This window comes from Hemitrygon akajei, unplaced genomic scaffold (genome assembly GCF_048418815.1).
Source record: "Hemitrygon akajei unplaced genomic scaffold, sHemAka1.3 Scf000034, whole genome shotgun sequence".
NCBI lineage: Eukaryota > Metazoa > Chordata > Chondrichthyes > Myliobatiformes > Dasyatidae > Hemitrygon > Hemitrygon akajei.
In genome coordinates, this window is record NW_027331920.1 from 11,822,104 (window position 1) to 11,841,188 (window position 19,085).

General features: G+C 45.6%; 1 protein-coding gene across 1 annotated transcript; it reads left to right on the plus strand.

Moving 5' to 3' along the window:
* The first annotated feature begins 552 nt into the window (after positions 1 to 552).
* On the plus strand, positions 553 to 16,329 carry LOC140719992 (E3 ubiquitin-protein ligase TRIM39-like). Its single transcript, XM_073034903.1, has 5 exons — positions 553 to 583; positions 1,862 to 1,983; positions 5,448 to 5,470; positions 5,558 to 5,676; positions 15,256 to 16,329. Exons 1-5 carry the CDS (start codon positions 553 to 555, stop codon positions 15,807 to 15,809), a joined length of 849 nt encoding a protein of 282 aa, XP_072891004.1. The 3' UTR covers positions 15,810 to 16,329.
* Positions 16,330 to 19,085: the final 2,756 nt, after the last annotated feature.

The window sequence follows — 19,085 nt, forward strand, 5'->3', positions numbered from 1 at the left end:
TGAGGCTGTGCCTCTAGTCCGAGACTCGCACCATGGAAGACATCCTTTCCACATCTACTCTGTCTACTTTTTAATTTTCAAAAGGTTTCCATCAGATTCCCCGCATCCTTTTGAATGCAACCGAGTACAGACCCACAGACATCAAACGTTCCTTGTATAATAAACCTTTCATACCTGGAATCATCCTCGTGAAATTCATCTGAACCCTTTCAATGCCTGACCTTTGAACTCAACACCACTTTCCTGCAATGTCCCCATCAGCGCTGAGCCCCAGAATATGTCTATTAAATTTAGAAACCCTGTGGAGGAAATTCCAAAGATACGCTGCACTGGTGAGGAAATTTCTCCTGATCTCAGTCCTGCTGAGGTGAACCGTGATATTTAGTCTGTGAACCCTGGTTCCACAGCCCAGCCAGGGAAAACATCATTCCTGCCCCGACCCTGTCAATATCCTGTGAGATTGAGCCTGTCCCTTTAATTCTGTAATTCTGAGACAGGCCCAGTGCGATCAGTCTCAGTCAAACCACCTCCGATTTCACTCATTTTGTTACGATGATTGGCTGTGGGAGCATCTCAATGGACGGTAAGTGAGTGTAGTCATCCTGTGTTGTTCCCGAGCCTGATGGTTGAGGGGTAGTAACTGTTTCTGAACCTGGTGCTGCGAAACCTGAGGCTCTTGTACCTTCTACCTGATTACAACAGCGAGAAAAGAGCCTGGCCTGGGTGGTGAGCATCTCTGATGATGGATGTTACTCTACTCCGACAGGGTTTCATGTCGATGTGCTCAGTGGCTGGTTGGGCTCCAACCGGAATGCACTGGGATGAATATAATAGATTGTGTCGGTTCATCAGGAGGGCGATGAACTACTTCAATCATCGTGCCAAACCTGGGGGAGAGGGGCCCTCCCAGTCTGATCCTTGCTGCATGCCCAGAGATCACTCCCACAGCGCGCTGCCCCGAGATTACTGCAGTGGAGACGAGACGGTCACTCACCTCTTTGCGGACTGTGGGCTGGCGAAGATCTGTGGAGAAAGATGCAAGGGCCTGTGCCACAGCAGCTGCGTGACAGAAGGCTCACTGATCCTCGGGTAAAGGCATTGCACGGTTTATCCCTGTCAATATTCCATGGCAAATAATGTTTATGTTAAAAAAAAACATCAACGTCTGGCCAGAATTGTGGAAACTGGCCTTTCCCTGGAGCTGGGACAGACATGGGTAAAGTCAGAAAGTTTCTTCAGGACTTCACCGACCAAAATAATCTTTTCCACCCTGTGACGTGGAATGTCCAGTCCTGTACTTTCCCTGCAGACACAGCATCTGTCTTGTCACAGCACAATATTCTGTCGACATCCCCACTTTCATGGCATGAACTCATTTAATAGTTGTTTTAAATAGTTACTTAACCCCTGTTTTACACCCCAGTCTTTACACCTCGAGAAAAACTATATTTAAAAAATGAGCTGCTGGAGGAACTCAACGGGTCAGGCAGCATCTGAGGGAAATAGCAATCGAGATTTCCGGTTGAGACAGTCCAGCTGAAGGATCTCGACCTGAAAGTCGATTTTACATTTCCCTGCACTGATGCCGCCTGACCCGCTCAGTCCCTCGAGTTTCTTACTCGAGATTCCAGCATCTGCAGTCTCTTGTGCCTCTCTTTTCAGAACTTGTCCCTTTCAGTCCTGCCTCAGACTGAACCAGGCTCTTCTCTCCGGCTTCATTTCTGTTCTGCTTCTTCTTTAGCCCATCACGCTTACCGGGACACAGGCCGCCAACAGCAGCTCCTCAGAGTCCGCTGTACAGGGCGAAGGTTACCGGTCCTGTGGCTTCTCCTTTCACCGCAGGACTTCAATCGTCTTCCAGGGGAAGATCCTTCCGACCGCAGAGATGAGGCCTTTGGAGGTTCATTTGACATTTATGTGCACTGCCACTTTTCGGGACGAGGTTGCAACCCCCAGGCCCAGCGCCGCTACTTTCGGAGCCGAGTTTTCATTTCTGTTCTGATCTGTTTAATGTGTTGTTGCTGATCCCACCCTGCGATGGAAATTACCACTATTACTTCCCATTGAACACATCCAGCAGCAGAATGTTCACTCCCTGAGACTGCAGCGCGCGTAGTGGACAATCGCGGTACTACAGGGGATCAGCAGCTCCCCGAAAGTGAAAGCATTCTGAATCAGGAAGTGCTGGGAGTTAACATGGCTTCGAAAGGACCGGCCGAGAGTTTGAGCGAGGAGGTAATTTGCTCCATCTGCCTGGATTTCTTCACCGATCCGGTATCACTGGAGTGCGGACACAACTTCTGTCGCTCTTGTATCACACGGTGTTGGGAAAGGGAGCAGAGAAACTCCTGCCCGGAATGTAGAGCGGTGTTTGCTGACCGCACCCTCAGAGTGAATCGGGCCTTAGCAAATCTAACACAAAAAGTTCGGAATCTAAACCTGAATCGGCAAGGGAAGGAAAGTAAACGTCACTGCGAGGAACATGAGGAAGAACTGAAGCTGTTTTGTGAAACGGACAAGACACTGATCTGTCTGGTCTGTAGAGATGCGCAGGAACACCGAGAGCACCGCTTCATGCCGATTAAAGAAGCTGTTAAAAACTACATGGTAAAAACTAACGCTAATTTTATACTTAACACATTTCCTTTCTTCTAAATACCATCACCCCGCAACTTCCGCCGTCTCCAACGGGATTCTAACATCTCTCCGTCCCACAGCCCACCTCCTCACCCCGCAACTCTCCGCTCTCTATACGGATCGCGCTCCACGTACTGTATCGCCTTGATCCGCTCGCTCCTCCCCACTGATCTCCCTCCTGGCACCGACACCTGCAAGCGGGACAAGTGCTCCACCTGACTCCTAACCTCCTTCCTTGTCACCATTCAGGGTCCAAACAGCCCAGTTCCTCCCGTTTCTTCCATGGTCGATTGTCCTCTCGTATCAGATTCCTTCTTCTCCAGCCCTTTACCTCTTCCACCTGTCCCCTCCCAGCTTCTCACTTCATCACCCTCCCCCACTCTCCCCCTCACGTTGTCTCACCCGTCACCTGTCAGCTGGTTCTCATCCCCAACCTTTTTTATTCTGGCTTCTGTCCCATTCCTTCCCAGTCCAAATGAAGGTTCTCATCCCGAAACACCGACTGTTTATTTCCCCTGAATAGATGCTGCCTGACTCACTGAGTTCCTCCGGCATTTTGTGTGATAATCGGCTTTGATCACCTGTTTCTTTTGATGCATCTTTGTTTCTATTTCCTTCATTCTCTGACTTCCAGAATCAGCTAAAATCTTCCTTAGACTCTCTCACAAAAAAGAAATCAGACTTCCAGGAAAAGGAGCAGCAACAGAAAGAGAAGATTTCCGGAGTTCGGGTGAGGCTTCCTGAGCGGAATTTCTGATCTTACTGTCGAGTTTTGCTCCTTTTAATGCGGAATAGCAGAATATCGCAGCTCCAGTGACCTGGGTTCGATCCTGACCTCTGCTGCTGTCTGTGTGGAGTTTGCATGCTCTCCCTGTGACCATGAGAGACTCCGACACATCCCAATGACATGCCGGATGAGTGGCTAATTGCCGTTAACCCTGTAAAGGTGGGGAGGGTGTGCGTGAATCAGATGGGAGTTTATGGGTCAATAAGTGAGAATACGTTTCAGGAAAACGTGAGGGAATGGTGTTGGCGGGAATGCTCTCAGAAGTAGCATGGACTCCAATAGACCGAACTTAACGACAAAAGGAAACAGAGCACAGCAATGCAGTATATTAATCTTCACCTTTCCTTCGACAGGAACAGTCACACAGCGTTCAGTCCCACATCACATCCCAGTTTGCTGAACTGCGCCAGATTATCACTGAGAAAGAGCAGAGCTTACTCAGGGATCTCAGGGAAGAAGAGAAGAGGATTCTCAACCCAATGGAGAAAAATCTTCGGGAGATTCAAGAGAATATAAGGTTTATTCAGGAGGAAATCTCGAAGTTAAAGGAACAGATGGATCAAAAAGACAGTGTGATATTTCTCAAGGTGAGGGATTCTATTTCAATTTGTTCCTGTCAAAGGGCACTACATGAACAGTGGTATATTTGAAATAAACACAGCACAGCGGCCAATTCTAACAAATCAATTGCCGCTGCTGGCGACCTCACATATATTGTTATACCTGCATGATGCGCCCTCCCATCACTCCAATAATGACATTTCAAAATGTCCAAGATACGTTTTCAGTCCTTCATTAGCAAAATACAATCTTGAAGCGATGAAACTTCAGGGTAATTCATTGTAAAGTAAGCTGCAACACAGCAGTCAAGAACAGAATGACATCCGCCCGTCCCCAGCTCAAAACTGTGCAGAACAAAGTATGAATACGTAACTTATTCCCTTCGCTTTTACCACGTCCCCACTCACGTGACTGGTTATCGTAATAAACACGTAACACAGAATACAATGCGGACAGAAAACAGATGCATTGCTCATACACACAGCATTTACAAATGGCAGTAAACTGTTTCTCACCAGAGAATTGATGCATCTATTCAGGGTTGTTGTTGTCCCCAAACTGGACTTCCACAACTTCTGTACATCCCAGGACAGAATGCAAATTTCTCTGAACTTGTTTACTCTGATCGTAACACAGAGCTGCTGACTGTGTCCTTAATTCTGCATTAAATATCCCCTAAAACTCTAATTAACTCCCGGTTCCAGTCACAGGCTGTGAGTGTGTCTGGTGTGGTTAGTGTGAGGGTCTCTTTGTCAATCAGTGAGAACAAAGAATTTGACCCACACATCAGACTTATCTTCTATTTCCGGTTTCCGCCTGATTAGGGAAACTAATACTGTCTCTTTACTTTTACAGATAACATTCAAATGAACGTGCAATCGTTCAAAACATAACCAGGCCATTCGGCCCATTTCCTCCTCTCAATTTCCCTGCTTCACAATCCTCCTGCCACCTACTCACTGCACCCAGCAACAGTGCCCCGAACTCCCTGGGCCCTCACGTGTTTATCCAGCCTCCCCATTGCATTCAATCTCTGCTGTTCCATTTCAACCACTCCTGTGGCAATGAGTTCCACATCCTCTTCACTAAATTTCTTGTGGAATTTGTTAAAAATCCATCTGGAATTACATCACCTCACAAGTCTCCCCATAAATAGAGGTACTTCCTCCACCTGCACACAATCACATACATCACTGATCTACAATTCCTCCATCCTATCACACTGACGTCATATCCAGATGATAATGCACAGCCTGTCCTGTCTTCCCTGTAAGTTTCATCCTCTCAGTAATGGTCTGACATTCAGAAACTTTCCCTGTAATTTACCCCGTGGTTCTGTATTGTCGGTGTGTGTGAGTGATTGCGGGAGTGGGAATTTTCAACACCTGGTAATGATTTGGATGAAATTCAGGATGTGGATAGTAAGTCCAAGTCTAATCCGATTTGTTTTTATTTATTTCAGGAGGAAGCTCGTCGGAACAGAAGGTAGGACAGGCTCTTTACTGAAACCCTGAATGGATTTGTAAAATATTTCAGAATAGCAATTTATAACCAGCAGTTTAATATTTACAGGATTAATGACGATGTCCAGGAACTGGCAGTGACAGATGAGACCCTACCGGTTGAAAAATTCGATCACCTCTATTTGTTGAACACAGTGCTGAGAGAAACGCTTGATGCCATTAATCGAGGTAAAATTTTCAAAGATTCATTTCTCCTTGTTTATGAAGTTCAATTTAGTTCCAATTTGAGGCAAAGATTGTCTGTAATACTGGGCTGAAGGGGAACTGAAGTTTATTCCACATCAACCCCACCGACTGGGAGGCATCACTGTCATATGGTCAGCTGGAGATGTCAGACCCCTGAACACACCAGCACAGGGTCACAATACAACCAATACACGGGACTGGCAGATGAACCACTGTGTCTCGATCCCAGGCAAATGCACTAACACACCAGGACATAAGTTTGGATTTACCAGAGGAGCTGGGAATTTAATACTGATGATAATATTGCAGGGAATAAAAACAGGTATCAGTGTGGTGACAGGGATTGTCAGGAAAATACACAAGTCCTTCATGTGCCCTGTGAGTGCAGACTCTGATTGACGCAGGTCTTCCCTCTTCCGGATCAGCAACTCTCACTGTTGTTAGAGGCAGAAGAGGGGAGTGGTCGTGATCGGGGACTGAATCATCAGGGGAACAGACAGGAGAATCTATTGATGTGAACGGGACACCCGAATGGTATGTTGCCTCCTGGGTGCCAGGGTCAGGGATGCCTCGAATTGTGTCCGCAGCATTTTAGAGAGGGAGGGAAAAGAGCCAGATATTTTGGTAAATTTGTGACAATTACATAGGAAGTAAAAGGAAAGAGGTCCTGAAAATAGAATTTGGAGAGCTTGGTAGAAAGCTCAGAAGCAGCACCCCCAGGGTTGTAATTTCTGGATTGCTGCCTGTGCCACGTGCTGGTGAGGGTAGAAACAGGATAATTTGACAGATAAACATGGCTGAGAAGATGGTGCTGGGACAGGGATTCAGGTTCTTGGATCATTGGGATCTGTTCTGGTGGAGGAATGACCTGCTCAAAAGGGATGGGTCGCACCTCGACCCAAGCGAGAACAATATTCTCACAAAGAGGTTTTATAGAGCTGTTGGGGAGGGTCTGAACTAATTTGGGTGGGGGGGGGGTCGGGAACTGGAGTAAAAGGAGAGGACTGATGGTAAAATGCAAAGATAGCGTGCAATCAGACTGTCAGATATGGCGGACAGATGTGAGGACAAAATTGCAGCCAGCAGGGTGAGTATCAGTGCATTAGGGATGCAGAATTAAAAAGGGTAGCAGATACAGTACACAAAGTGTTATATCTCAATGCATGGAGTATGAGAAATAAGGTGGATGATCTTGTTGCTCGATTACAGATTGTCGGGTGTGATGTTGTGGCCATCACGGAATCGTGGCTGAAGGATGGTTGTAGTTGGGAGCTGAATGTTCAAGGTTACACAATGTATCGGAGGAAGGAAGGAAGGCCGATGGGGTGGTGTGGGTCTGCTGGTAAAACACCAGCAAGATGTGACATAGGATTGGGAGATGTTGAATCTTGTGGGTTGAGGTAAGGAACTGCAAAAGTAAAAATGACACTGACAGCAGTCATATACATGCCTCCCAACAGTCAGTGTGTTGGGGCCCACAGATTACAACTGGAAATAGAAAAGGCTGATGAAAAGGACAATGTTATGATAATCATGGGATATTTCAACATGCAGGTCAATTGGGAAAATCAGGTTGGTAAAGGATCTCAAGAGAGTGAATTTGTTGAATGCAATCTGATGGCTTTCTAGAGCAGTTTCTCGTTGAGCCTACTCGGGGAACAGCTCTACTGGATTGGGTGTTATGTATTGAACCAGAGGTGGGTAGTTAAAAGAAACCTTAGGAAGCAGTGCTCACAACATGACTGAGTTCAACTTGAAATCTGAGAAGGAGAAAGTAAAGTCTGACGTTGTAGTATTTCAGAGGAGTGAAAGAAATTACAGGGATGCTGGCAGGGATGAGAGCAGAGCAGAAATGGTGTCAGTTTCTGGGGAAATGAGGAAGGTGAAGGATAGATGTATTCCAAAAATAAATAAATACTCAAATGGCAAAATAGTAAAACAGTGGCTGACAATGGAAGAGAAGTTAATGTAAGGGCAAAAGAGAGGGCATACAACAAAACAAAAAAAATAGTAGGAAGACAGAGGCTTGGGAAGCTTTTAAATATCTACAGAGAGGAACTGAAAGAATGATTGGGATGAAAAAAATAAATATGAAATTGATTTGAATTGAATTGACTTTATTACTTACATCCTTCATATACATGAGGATTAAAAATCTTTACGTTACATCTCCGTCTAAATTGCAATGTGAAATTTATAGTAATTTATGATGAATAATATGTACAACAGGCTGGTTAATATAACATAGAAATACAGTTCTGTCCACATGAGTTAATCAGTCTGATGGCCTGGTTGAAGAAGCTGTCTCGGAACCTGTTGCTCCTGGCTTTAAATCTGTGGTTTAGATAGCATTCAATCCAAGAGCAGGGATGTGATGCTGAGGCTTTATAAGGCACTGGTGAAGCCTCACCTTGAGTATTGTGAACTTGGGCTCCTCATCAAAGAAAAGATGTGCTGGCATTGCAGAAGGTTCATTTCATAAGGATGATTCCGTTAATGAAAGTGTTCTCATACGAGGAACGTTTGACAGCTCTGTGTCTGTACTCGCTGGAATTTAGAAAGATGAGGGGGGATCTCATTGAAACCTTTCGAATGTTGAAAGTCCTAGACAGAGTAGATGTGGAAAGGATGTTTCCCATGGTGGTGGAGTTTAGGACAAGAGGTCACAGCCTCACGATAGAGGGGGGTCTATTTGAAACAAATGCGGGGAAATTTGTGCCAGCAGCTGGTGAATTTTTGGAACTTGTTGGGTGTATTTAAGGCAGAGCTTGATAGGTTCTAGATTGGACACAGCATCAAAGGTTACGGGGAGAAGACCAGGTAGTGGGGCTGAGAAGGGAAAAAAAGGATCATCCATGATTGAATGGCAGAGCAGACTCGATAGGCAAACGGCCTAATTCTGCTCCTATGTCTTATGGTGATCAGACCACTACATTGAAGCATTGTGAGAATGAGCTCGGACACACCAACGAGCATTGACATGGGTCAAGATTTCATCTCGGGAGAAGCACACACAGTATAACCGGCCTGGCAAAGCTCCCTCACACACATACACAGGAAGTACTGGCAGATTGTAGTCAGAGCCTCAGAAACGTACGTTGTTATTTCCCTCAGTAACATGGAAATCAGTCTCTTCAGAGACAGTCATTTATTCATTTAAACAACTCAATCAAGTGTGACACACGGCCACAGAAATAGGCACAAACTCCCATTTAGGATTGAAATCTGCCGTCCTTACTCAGTCTGTCTGTTCTGTGGCACTGAGCTGCCCTCTGACGTGACGTCACATCAACACTTCACAGACAGACTCCGGGGTGAGATTCCTCAGGAGGATGATCTGGGAGGGTTTGATGGATGTTGAACTCACGGCCCACTTCATCAATCTGCAAGACTAAGATGTCTTCTTGAGCATGGCCCATTTGTGTGTGTTTGCCCCCCCCCATCCCTCTAACCATTTCCCATCTGTGTACCTGCCCAAATTTATTTTAAAATATTTTATTTTTACCTGTTTCTACAGCGTCTGAGGGCAAATTCCATTTACCAACCTCCCTCTCTATGAGAATGTTACCCGATAAACCACTCAGAAAAATTTCCCGTCTCAGTTTCAATCCGAGGCCTCTGGTTCTGTACTCACATTTCTTGGAAAAAGAAACGTTATTTAAGCTCCTTATGAATGATTTACCTCGATAAGGGGTCATACCTGAACATCCTATACTACAGCTGAATAGCCCATGCTTATCCACTCTCTGATTTTAACCCAAGCCCCCAGTCCTGGTAACATCCTCCTGAAGCCTCCTGACCAGTGTAATGACATCCTCCCCATATTCGGGAACTGGAAATGCAGACAATACTCCAAGTGTGGTCTATCATCGACATCAAAGGCCTTGCTGAATTTCATGTGGACAGTGTGGAATAGGCTGATGAATACAGGACTGAAGGTGTTTTTTTAGATTGGGACAAGAAGGGCGGCGTGGGAGCTAAATTCTGAAGGAAGACAGTTTTTTAAAAAAAACTTTGCGTACAAGAACGGCGAGTTTGCGCAGGACAGCGCTGAGAGTTTAAAAAGATGACCACCCTATAGAGTGGGCAGCGGAGTGGATGGCAGCAGAGTGTAGGGCTTTGGCTCAACGGGCTTAAGCGGTAACGAGAAGTGGCGACAGCGAGGCACCGACTCTTTTTCTCCCCTTGGCAAATCGGCCCGGACGGATGGGGGAACAGCAGGGCACATTAGCTAACGGTTTAAAAAGTTCGTGTGCTTGGTGAAGTAAGTGGGTGAGTAGACCTATCTTTCTTTGTTTCATTCCTGTAGAATTAGGTAGCATGTCTGCAGGGTTAGTGCTTTTTCAGGGTGTCAGATGTGGGAATCCTGGGAGACCTCCAGCCTCCCTGATAGCCACATCTGCACCAGGTGAACCGAGATTCAGCTCCTCGGAGACCGTGTTAGGGATCTGGAGCTGCAGCTTGATGACCTACTGCTTATGAGAGAAAATGAAGAGGTGATAGACAGGAGCTACAGGGAGGTAGTCATCCCTAGGCTACAGGGGTCAGAAAACTGGGTGACTGTCAGGAGGGGGAAGGGAAATGCCCGGATAATGGAGAGCACCCCTGTGGCTGCCCCCCTCAGTAACAAGTATATCGTTTCGGATGCTGTTGAGGGGGATGACCTGACAGGGGACGGCCACGGTGACCGGGTCTCTGGCACTGAGCCTGGCGCTGTTGTGCAGGAGGGAAGGAGGGAGAAGAGGAATGCGGTAGTCATAGGGGATTCCATAGTCAGGGGAACAGACTGGAGATTCTGTGAGCCTGGTAGAGATACCCGCATGGTGTGCTGCCTCCCAGGTGCCAGGGTACGGGATGTCTCGGATCGGGTCCAGAATATTCTGAAGGGAGAGGGCGAGCAGCCAGCTGTCGGGTTACACCTGAATCCGAAGGGGATTAATATCATAGAGGGAATGTTTAATAGAGATGTTAGGGAGGGTTTAAACTAATATGGCAGGGGGATGGGAAACCGGAATGATAAAGCACATGAGGGGAAAAACAGAAATATATCTAAGATAGTGAGCAGTAAAGATGTCAGGAAGGACAGGCAGGTGATGGAGCAAATTTGTAGCCACTGGGATGAGTTGCAGTGCAATCAAAACAAAAACTATCAAATACTGGACTTAAATACACACAGCATAAGGAATAAGGTGGATGATCTTGTCGTACAGCTACAGATTGGCAGGTATAATTTTGTGGCCATCACTGAGACGTGGCTAAAGGATGCATGTCTCTGAGAGCTGAACGTCTACACGGTGTATCGGAAGGATAGGCAGGTGGCAGAGGGGGTGGCGTGGCTTTATTGGTAAGAAATGGTATTAAATCTTTAGAAAGAGGTGACATAGGATCGGAAGGCGCAGAATCTTTATGGTTTGAGCTAAGAAATGGCAGGGGTAAAAGGACCCTGATGGCAGTTATATACAGGCCTCCTAACAGCTGCAGTGAGGTGGACTATAAATTACAACAGGAAATAGAAAAGGTTTGCCAGAAGGGCAGTGTTATGATAATTGTGGGGGATTTTAACATGCAAGTGGATTGGAAAAATCAGGTCGACACTGGATCTCAAGACAGAGAATTTGTAGAATGTCTACGAGATGGCTTTTCAGAACAGCTTGTTATTGAGCCCACTAGGGGATCAGAGGTACTGGATTGGATATTCTGTAATGAACCAGAGGTGATTAGAGAGATTGAGGTGAAGGAACCGTTAGGAGGCAGTGATTGTAATATGATTGAGTTCATTTGACAAAGAGAAGCTGAAATCCGATTTGTCGGTATTTCAGTGGAGTAAAGGAAATTACAGTGGCACGAAAGAGGAACTGGCCAAATTTGACTGGAAAGGGACACTAGCAGGAGGACGGCAGAGCAGCAGTGGCTGGAGTTTATGCGAGAAATGAGGAATGTGCAAGACAGATATATTCCAAAAAAGAAGAAATTTTCAAATGGAAAAAGGATGCGACTGTGGCTGACAAAAGAAGTCAAAGCCAAAGTAAAAGCAAAGGAGAGGGCATTCAAGGAAACAAAAATTAGTGGAAAGACAGAAGATTAGGAAGTTTTTAAAAGCTTACAAAAGGAAACTAAGAAGGCCATTAAGAGGGAAAAGATGAACTATGAAAGGAAGCTAGCAAATAATATCGAAGAAGATACTAAAAGCTTTTTCAAGTATATAAAGAGTAAAAAAACAGGTGAGAGTGGATATAGGACCGATAGAAAATGATGCTGGAGAAATTGTAATGGGAGATAAGGAGATGGCTGAGGAACTGAACGAGTATTTGCATCAGTCCTCACTGATGAAGATATCAGCAGTATACCGGACACTCAAGGGTGTCAGGGAAGAGAAGTTTGCGCAGTCACAATTACGACAGAGAAAGTACTCAGGAAGCTGAATAGTCTAAGGGTAGATAAATCTCCAGGAGCAGATGGAATGCACCCTTGTGTTTTTGAAGGAAGTAGCTGTGGAGATTGTGGAGGCATTAGCAATAATCTTTCAAAAGTCAATAGACCCTGGCATGGTTCCGGAGGAGTGGAAGATTGCAAATGCCACTCTGGTATTTAAGAAGGGGGCAAGGAAGCAAAAAGTGAATTATAGACCTGTTAGCTTGAGAAATTGTTGGGAAGTTCTGGAGTCAATTGTCAAGGATGAGGTTACGGAATACCTGGAGGCATATGACAAGATAGGCCAAACTCGGCATGGTTTCCTTAAAGGAAAATCCTGCCTGACAAACCCATTGAAATGTTTTAAGGTAATTACAAGTAGGCTAGACAAGGGAGATACAGTGGATGTTGTGTATTTGGATTTTCAGAAGGCCTTTGACAAGGTGCCACACATGAGGCTGCTAAACAAGATAAGAGCCCATGGAATTACTGGAAATTTACATATGTGGATAGAGCGTTGGCTGATTGTCAGGAAACAGAGAGTGGGAATAAAGGATCCCATTCTGGTTGTCTGCCAGTTACCCGTGGTGTTCCACAGGGGACAGTGTTGGGGCCGCTTCTTTTTACGTTGTATATCAACGATTTGGATTATAGAATACATGGCTTTGTGGCTAAGTTTGCTGATGATACAAAGATAGGTGGGGGGGATGGTAGTGCTGAGGAAACAGAGAGTCTGCAGAGAGACTTGGATAGATTAGGAGAATGGTCACAGAAGTGGCAAATGAAATACAATGTTGAAAAGTGTATGGTCATGCACGTTGGTAGAAGAAATAAACGGGCTGACTATTATTTAAATGGAGAGACAATTCAAAGTTCTGAGATGCAATGGGACTTGGGAGTGCTCGTGCAGGATACCCTTAAGGTTAACCTCCAGGCTGAGTCGGTGGTGAAGAAGGCGAATGCAATGTTGGCATTCATTTCTAGAGGAATAGAGTATAGGAGCAGGGATGTGATGTTGAGGCACTGGTAAGACCTCACTTGGAATACTGTGTGAAGTTTTGGGCTCCTTATTTAAGAAAGGATGTTCTGACATTGGAGAGGGTTCAGAGAAGATTGACTAGAATGATTCCAGGAATGAGAGGGTTAACATACGAGGAACATTTGACTGCTCTTGGACTGTACTCCGTGGAGTTTAGAAGAATGAAGTGGAACCTCACAGAAACATTTCGAATGTTAAAAGGCATGGACAGAGTGGTTGCGGCAAAGTTGTTTCCCATGGTGGGGGAGTCTAGTACGAGAGAGCATGACTTAAAGATTGAAGGGCACCCATTCAGAACGGAGATGCGAAGAAATTTTTTTAGCCAGAGGGTGGTGAATCTGTGAATTTCTTGCGGCAGTGGAGGCCAGGTCATTGGGTGTATTTAAGACAGAGATTGATAGGTATGTGAGTAGCCAGGGCATCAAAGGTCATGGGGAGAAGGTGGTGGAGTGGGACTAAATGGGAGAATGGATCAGCTCATGATTAAATGGTGGAGCAGATTCGAAGGGCCGGCTTCTGCTTATTTGACTTATGGTCTTATTTGAATCCACCAGTATACGTAATAAGGACCTTGTAGCACAGGTAGAGTTTGACAGGTACAAACTTAGGCAGGTACGACTTTGGTCGAAGGAATAAAGGCATAGACAATTCTGCAAACAGGGCGAAATTCAAAAATCAGAGGTGCAAAGGGACATGGATGTCCTTGTGCAGGATTCCCTGAAGGTTAACTTGCAGTTTGTGTCAGTGGTAAGATTGGCGAACTCAATGTTTGCTTTCATTTCGAGAGGATTAGAGTACAAGAGCAAGGATGTAATGCTGAGGTTTTTTAAGGCATTGGTCAGACCACACGGAGTATTGTGAACAGTTTTGGGTCCCTTCTATTGGAAAACGTACTGGCATTGGAGGGGGTCCAGAAGATTCACAAGAATGATTCTGGGAATGAAAGAGTTAACATATTAGGAGTGTTTGATGGTTCTGGGCCTGTACTCACCGGAGTTTAGCAGAATGGCTGATTTATTATCCATCTCAACCCTATTCTCCCACTTCCTCCCCATAACTTTTGAGACTCTGACTAATCAAGAAGTTTACTTATTAACTTCGCTTTAAAAATCAAATAGGAGAAAATCTGCAGATGCTGGTAATCCAAGCTACACAGGTCCTGATGAAGGGTCTCCCCAGATCTCTCTGACACCTGTCTGGAGAGAGTTGATGTTGGGAGGATGTGGGTGGGTCGAGAACGGTAAGCACAGGCTCCGACTATAGGGATGTCCATTTAGGACAGAGATGAGGAGGAATTCTTTTATCCACAGGATAGTGAATCTGCCACAGGCAACTGTGGAGGCCAAATAATTGAGTATATTTAAAGCAGAGTAACACACACAAATTGTTGGGGGAACAGCAGGCCGGGAAGTTTCTGTGGAAAAGAGTAAACAGGTTCAGACTGAAACCCTTCATCGAGACCTGTGTTGCTTAAGGGTCCCTGCAAATTCATCCCCTGAGGGGCTGCGAGGGATGGGGTTCTGGGAAAGGGGACAAAGTCATCCTCATCTGCCATCTTTGCCCCCTCCAGCTTCTCATTACGTCTACACACTCAGTTCACCCACAGGCTTTGCACCCCTCCCCCTCCTGGTTCAATCTGCCATTCATCTCTCCCCTACTGGTTCCCATTATCACCTCCTTTACTGTCTCAAACCATCACACTGCCCCACTTCACACTCACAAATAAATGTGAACATTGTATGACGGGTCTGTTCCTGTGCTGTACTGCTCTATGTTCTCTGTTCCCAGTTTCGGAGAATGAGAGGAGATCTCATGGAAACACAAAATTCTCTCAGGGGTCAACAGGCAGGAGAGAGGGAGGATGTTTCCCCTGTCCAGCATAAAACCCTTGGGGAGACATTATTATTTGACTCACTTTTGTCGAGGCCTTTCCCACGGTCCCCGGGGCCGCGCTGACCGGGTCTCCACCCGATCCCCGGGGCCGCACTGCCCGAGTCTCTCCCCGATCCCCGGGGCTGCGCTGTCCGAGTCTCCCCCCGATCCCGGGGCCGCGCTGCCCGAGTCTCTCCCCGATCCCCGGGGACTCTTTAATTCTCTGCTTCTCCCCCCAGTCTCTGTCACCCTGGATGTGGAAACGGCGCATCCGCGGCTCGAGGTGTCTGAGGATCGGAAGAGTGTGAGACGGACCGGGACCCGGAGGGATCTCCCTGACACCGGGAAGAGATTCACAATCTGGCTTTGTGTGCTGGGATCGGCGGGATTCACGTCGGGGAGACAGTATTGGGAGGTGGAGGTGACGGAGATTCGGTTCTGGTGTCTGGGAGTCGCCGCAGAGTCTGTGAAGAGGAAGGGACGGGTCAGACTGAGTCCGGAGACCGGATTCTGGGTCATCGGGCGGGTTGGTGACGTGTTACATCGGGATTGTGACATGTCCCGCGTTCTCCCCTCCCCCAAGTCCCGTCTCGCTGCCGGTCCCATCCCCGGAAGGGTGGGAGTTTATCTCAGTTACGAGTCCGGGACAGTTTCATTTTACAACCCCGAGACCAAGTCCCATCTCCACACCTTCGCTGGGAATAAATTCACGGAGAAACTTTATCCTTTCTTCCGGACTGTGGATGAAAACCAGTGGCTGAGAATCAGCTCCGGTTCCGCTCCGGGTCTGTAAACGGGTCGGGTCCCGGGAGCGGCGTCAGGAGTAAAGTCCCTGCAAATATAAATGTGCGGAGAGTGCAGCTGAATACATGGCTAAGGAGATGGTGCAGGAGGGAGGGCTTCATGTTTCTGGACAATTGGGCTTTGTTCCCGGGAAGTGGGGCCTGTTCCGAGGGGACGGTTTGCCCCCGAACTGGAGTGGGACTAACATCCTTGCTGGTAAATTTGCTAGTGCTGCTCCAGGGAATTTAATCTAGATTTGCAGAGGGAGGGGAACCAGAGTGTTAGAGCAGATAGTGAGGTGGAGGAGGATAAAGGTCATGCGAGAACTGCATGTACAGACAGAAATCAAAGGTTTATACATTAGATTGTAAATTAATTTTCAGAACTTTAGAAATTATAGAAAGCAAAGATTTCCAAAAGAAAATAATGAAGAACATGACCAGAAATATGTGAAAAAGTGGCTACTTCAGATTTACACCTATCGCAATAATTGTTTATGTTAGGAAATATTTTGGATAGTCTCTCCTGTGTTAAATAGTAACAGTGAACAATTTTAAATTGAATTAAACAGTTATTGGCACATATCAAAGAAGATTTTTTTTGCAGATTTATTTATTTTCATTTATTTTGTGATGGTCGATTGATGACTTTTGAAGAGTTAATTAGCAAATATTCTCTCTCTCTCATACACACTTTCTGCAATATCTTCAGGTTAGACATTTTTTACAAAAATAATTAAGTTCCCATATATGCAAGAATCTGATTTGTTGGATACTATTTGGAATATGAATCCTTTAGTAAGAGGTTCAATAGGTAGAATGTATAATTTATTTTTAATACATTAATACAAAAAGATAACTTCTTACCTAAGGTTTATACATGATAGAAATATTCGTTGTTTCAGACGTGATAGAGGGGGAGGGATGAAAGGGGGAGGAGTGGCATTACTAGTCAGGGAAAATATCACAGCTGTGCGTAGACAGGACAGCCCGGAGGGCTTGTCTACAGGGGCCATATGGGTGGAGCTGAGGAACGGGAAAGGTGTGACCACACTAATAGGGGTGTATTACAGACCGCCCAATAGTCAGAGAGAATTGGAGAAACAAACCTGTATAAAGATAGTAGACCGATGTAAGAAACAGGAAGTTGTAATAGTAGGGAATTTTAACTTTCCACATGTTGACTGGGACTCCCAAACTGTAAAAGAGCTAGATGGCTTGGAGTGTGTGAAATGTTTTCAGGAAAGTTTTCTAAATCAATATATAGAGGTACCTACGAGAGAGGATGCAATACTTGAGGCGCACATGTTGGGTCCAGTGACCATAATGTCATTAGTTTCAAGTTCATTACGGATAAGGATAGGTCTGGTGCTAGCAGAAGGGCTAATTGTGTGGAAATGAAAAAAGATCTAGGAAGAGTGGATTGGGATAAGTTTTTTTTTCCCCTGACAAGGATGTTTTCAGTAAGTGGAAGGCCTCCAAATGTGAAATTTTGAGGGTGCAGAGTTTGCATTTTCCTGCCAGGATTAAAGACAAAGTTAACAGGCATAGGGAACCTTGGTTTTCAAGGGATATTGGCGATCTGGTTAAGAAAAAGAGAGAAGTGTATAGCAGGTAGAGTCAACAAAGAGCAAATGATTTACTTAAAGAGTATAGAAAATGGAAGAAAATACTAAAGAAGGAAATCAGGAAGGAAAAAAAGAAGACATGAGGTGGCTTTGGCAGATAATGTGAAGGAAAACCTGAAGGGTTTCTTCAAGTATATTAAGAGTAAAAGGATACTAAGAGACAAAATTGGTCCCCTAGGAGATCAGAGTGGTCGTCTATGTGTGGAGCCTTACGAGATGGGGGAGATCTTAACCAGTTTTTTTGCATCAGTATTTACTCAGGAAACTGGCATAGTGTATATGGAAGGAAGGGAAACAAGCAGTAGTGTCATGGAACAAATAGAGATTAAAGAGGAGGAGGTGCTTGCTGCCTTACAGCGCATAAAGGAAGATAAATGCCCCGGGCCTGACTTGATATTTTCTCGGACCTTGAAAGAGACCAGTGTAGAAATTGCAGGGGCACTGACAGAAATATTTAAAATGTCCTCAGCCACGGGTGCAGTGCCGGAGGATTGGAGGGTAGCTGTTGTTATTCCGTTGTTTAAAAAAGGCTCCAATAGTAAACCAGGTAATAACAGGCCTGTGATCCTGACATCAGTAGTATGTAACTTATTGTAAGATGTTCAGAGAGATCGGACTTAGAAGTATTTGGACAGCCAAGGGCTGATTAAGGATAGTCAGTATGGCTTTGTGCATGGTAGATCGTGTTTAATGAATCTTGTAGAGTTTTTCGAGGAGGTTACCAGCAAAGTAGGTGAAGGAAAGGCTGTGGACGTTGTCTACATGAACTTTAGTACGGCCTTTGGCAAGGTCCCACATGGGACGTTAGTTCAGAAAGTTCAGACATGAGGTATCCATGGAGAGGTTGGAGAGATTGAAAGAGTGCAGAGATTTACTAGGATGTTGCCAGGTCTTCAGGAGTTGAGTTGCAGGGAAAGATTGAACAGGTTAGGACTTTATTCCTTGAAGCGTAGAAGAATGAGGGGGGGATTTGATAGAGGTTTACAATATTATGGGGGGTATAGACAGTAAATGTGAGTAGGTTCTTTCTATTTAGATTAGGAACGATAAATACGAGAGAACATGGTTTTAGGGTGAAAGGGGAAAGCTTTAGGGGGAACATTAGGAGGAACTTCTTCACTCAGAGAGTGGTGGGAGTGTGGAACGAGCTGACATCTGACGTTGTAAATGCGGGCTCACTCTTACGTTTTAAGAATAAATTGGATAGATACATGGATGGGAGAGGTTTGGAGGGTTACAGACTGGGTGCAGGTCAATGGGACGAGTGGAATAAAGTTTCTGCACAGACTAGAAGCTCCAAATGGCCTGTTTTCTGTGCTGTAGCGTACTATGGTTCTATGGAGTGAAATAAACACGACATGAGAATTGTCGATCGATTAATTTTAACTCGTTCACCGCATCCGTCAACCGAACAGAAACACCGGGGATTCAGCAGCAGCTGCAGGCAGCGGGTCCTGAGCTCCCCCGGGTCCTAAAGTCCACCCGAAATGAGACAGGTTAAATGGGACAAGTGGGGGCGGTGCTGACCGGAAAAGACAGTGAAAATTGTTCATTAAGTTCATCTGCCATTTCTTTGTCCCCCATTTCTCCTTCACCAGCATCATTTTCCAGTGGTCCAGTATCAACTCTCATCTCCCTTTCACTCTTCATGTAACTGAA

What these genes read in the sequence shown, in the direction of transcription:
- LOC140719992 (XM_073034903.1), top strand. Translation starts at nt 553, where the DNA reads ATGATTGGCTGTGGGAGCATCTCAATGGACG. An exon ending in TGGGAGCATCTCAATGGACG is followed by an intron (nt 584 to 1,861) that starts GTAAGTGAGTGT and finishes ATCGTCTTCCAG; the next exon opens with GGGAAGATCCTTCCGACCGC. An exon ending in GAAGCTCGTCGGAACAGAAG is followed by an intron (nt 5,471 to 5,557) that starts GTAGGACAGGCT and finishes TAATATTTACAG; the next exon opens with GATTAATGACGATGTCCAGG.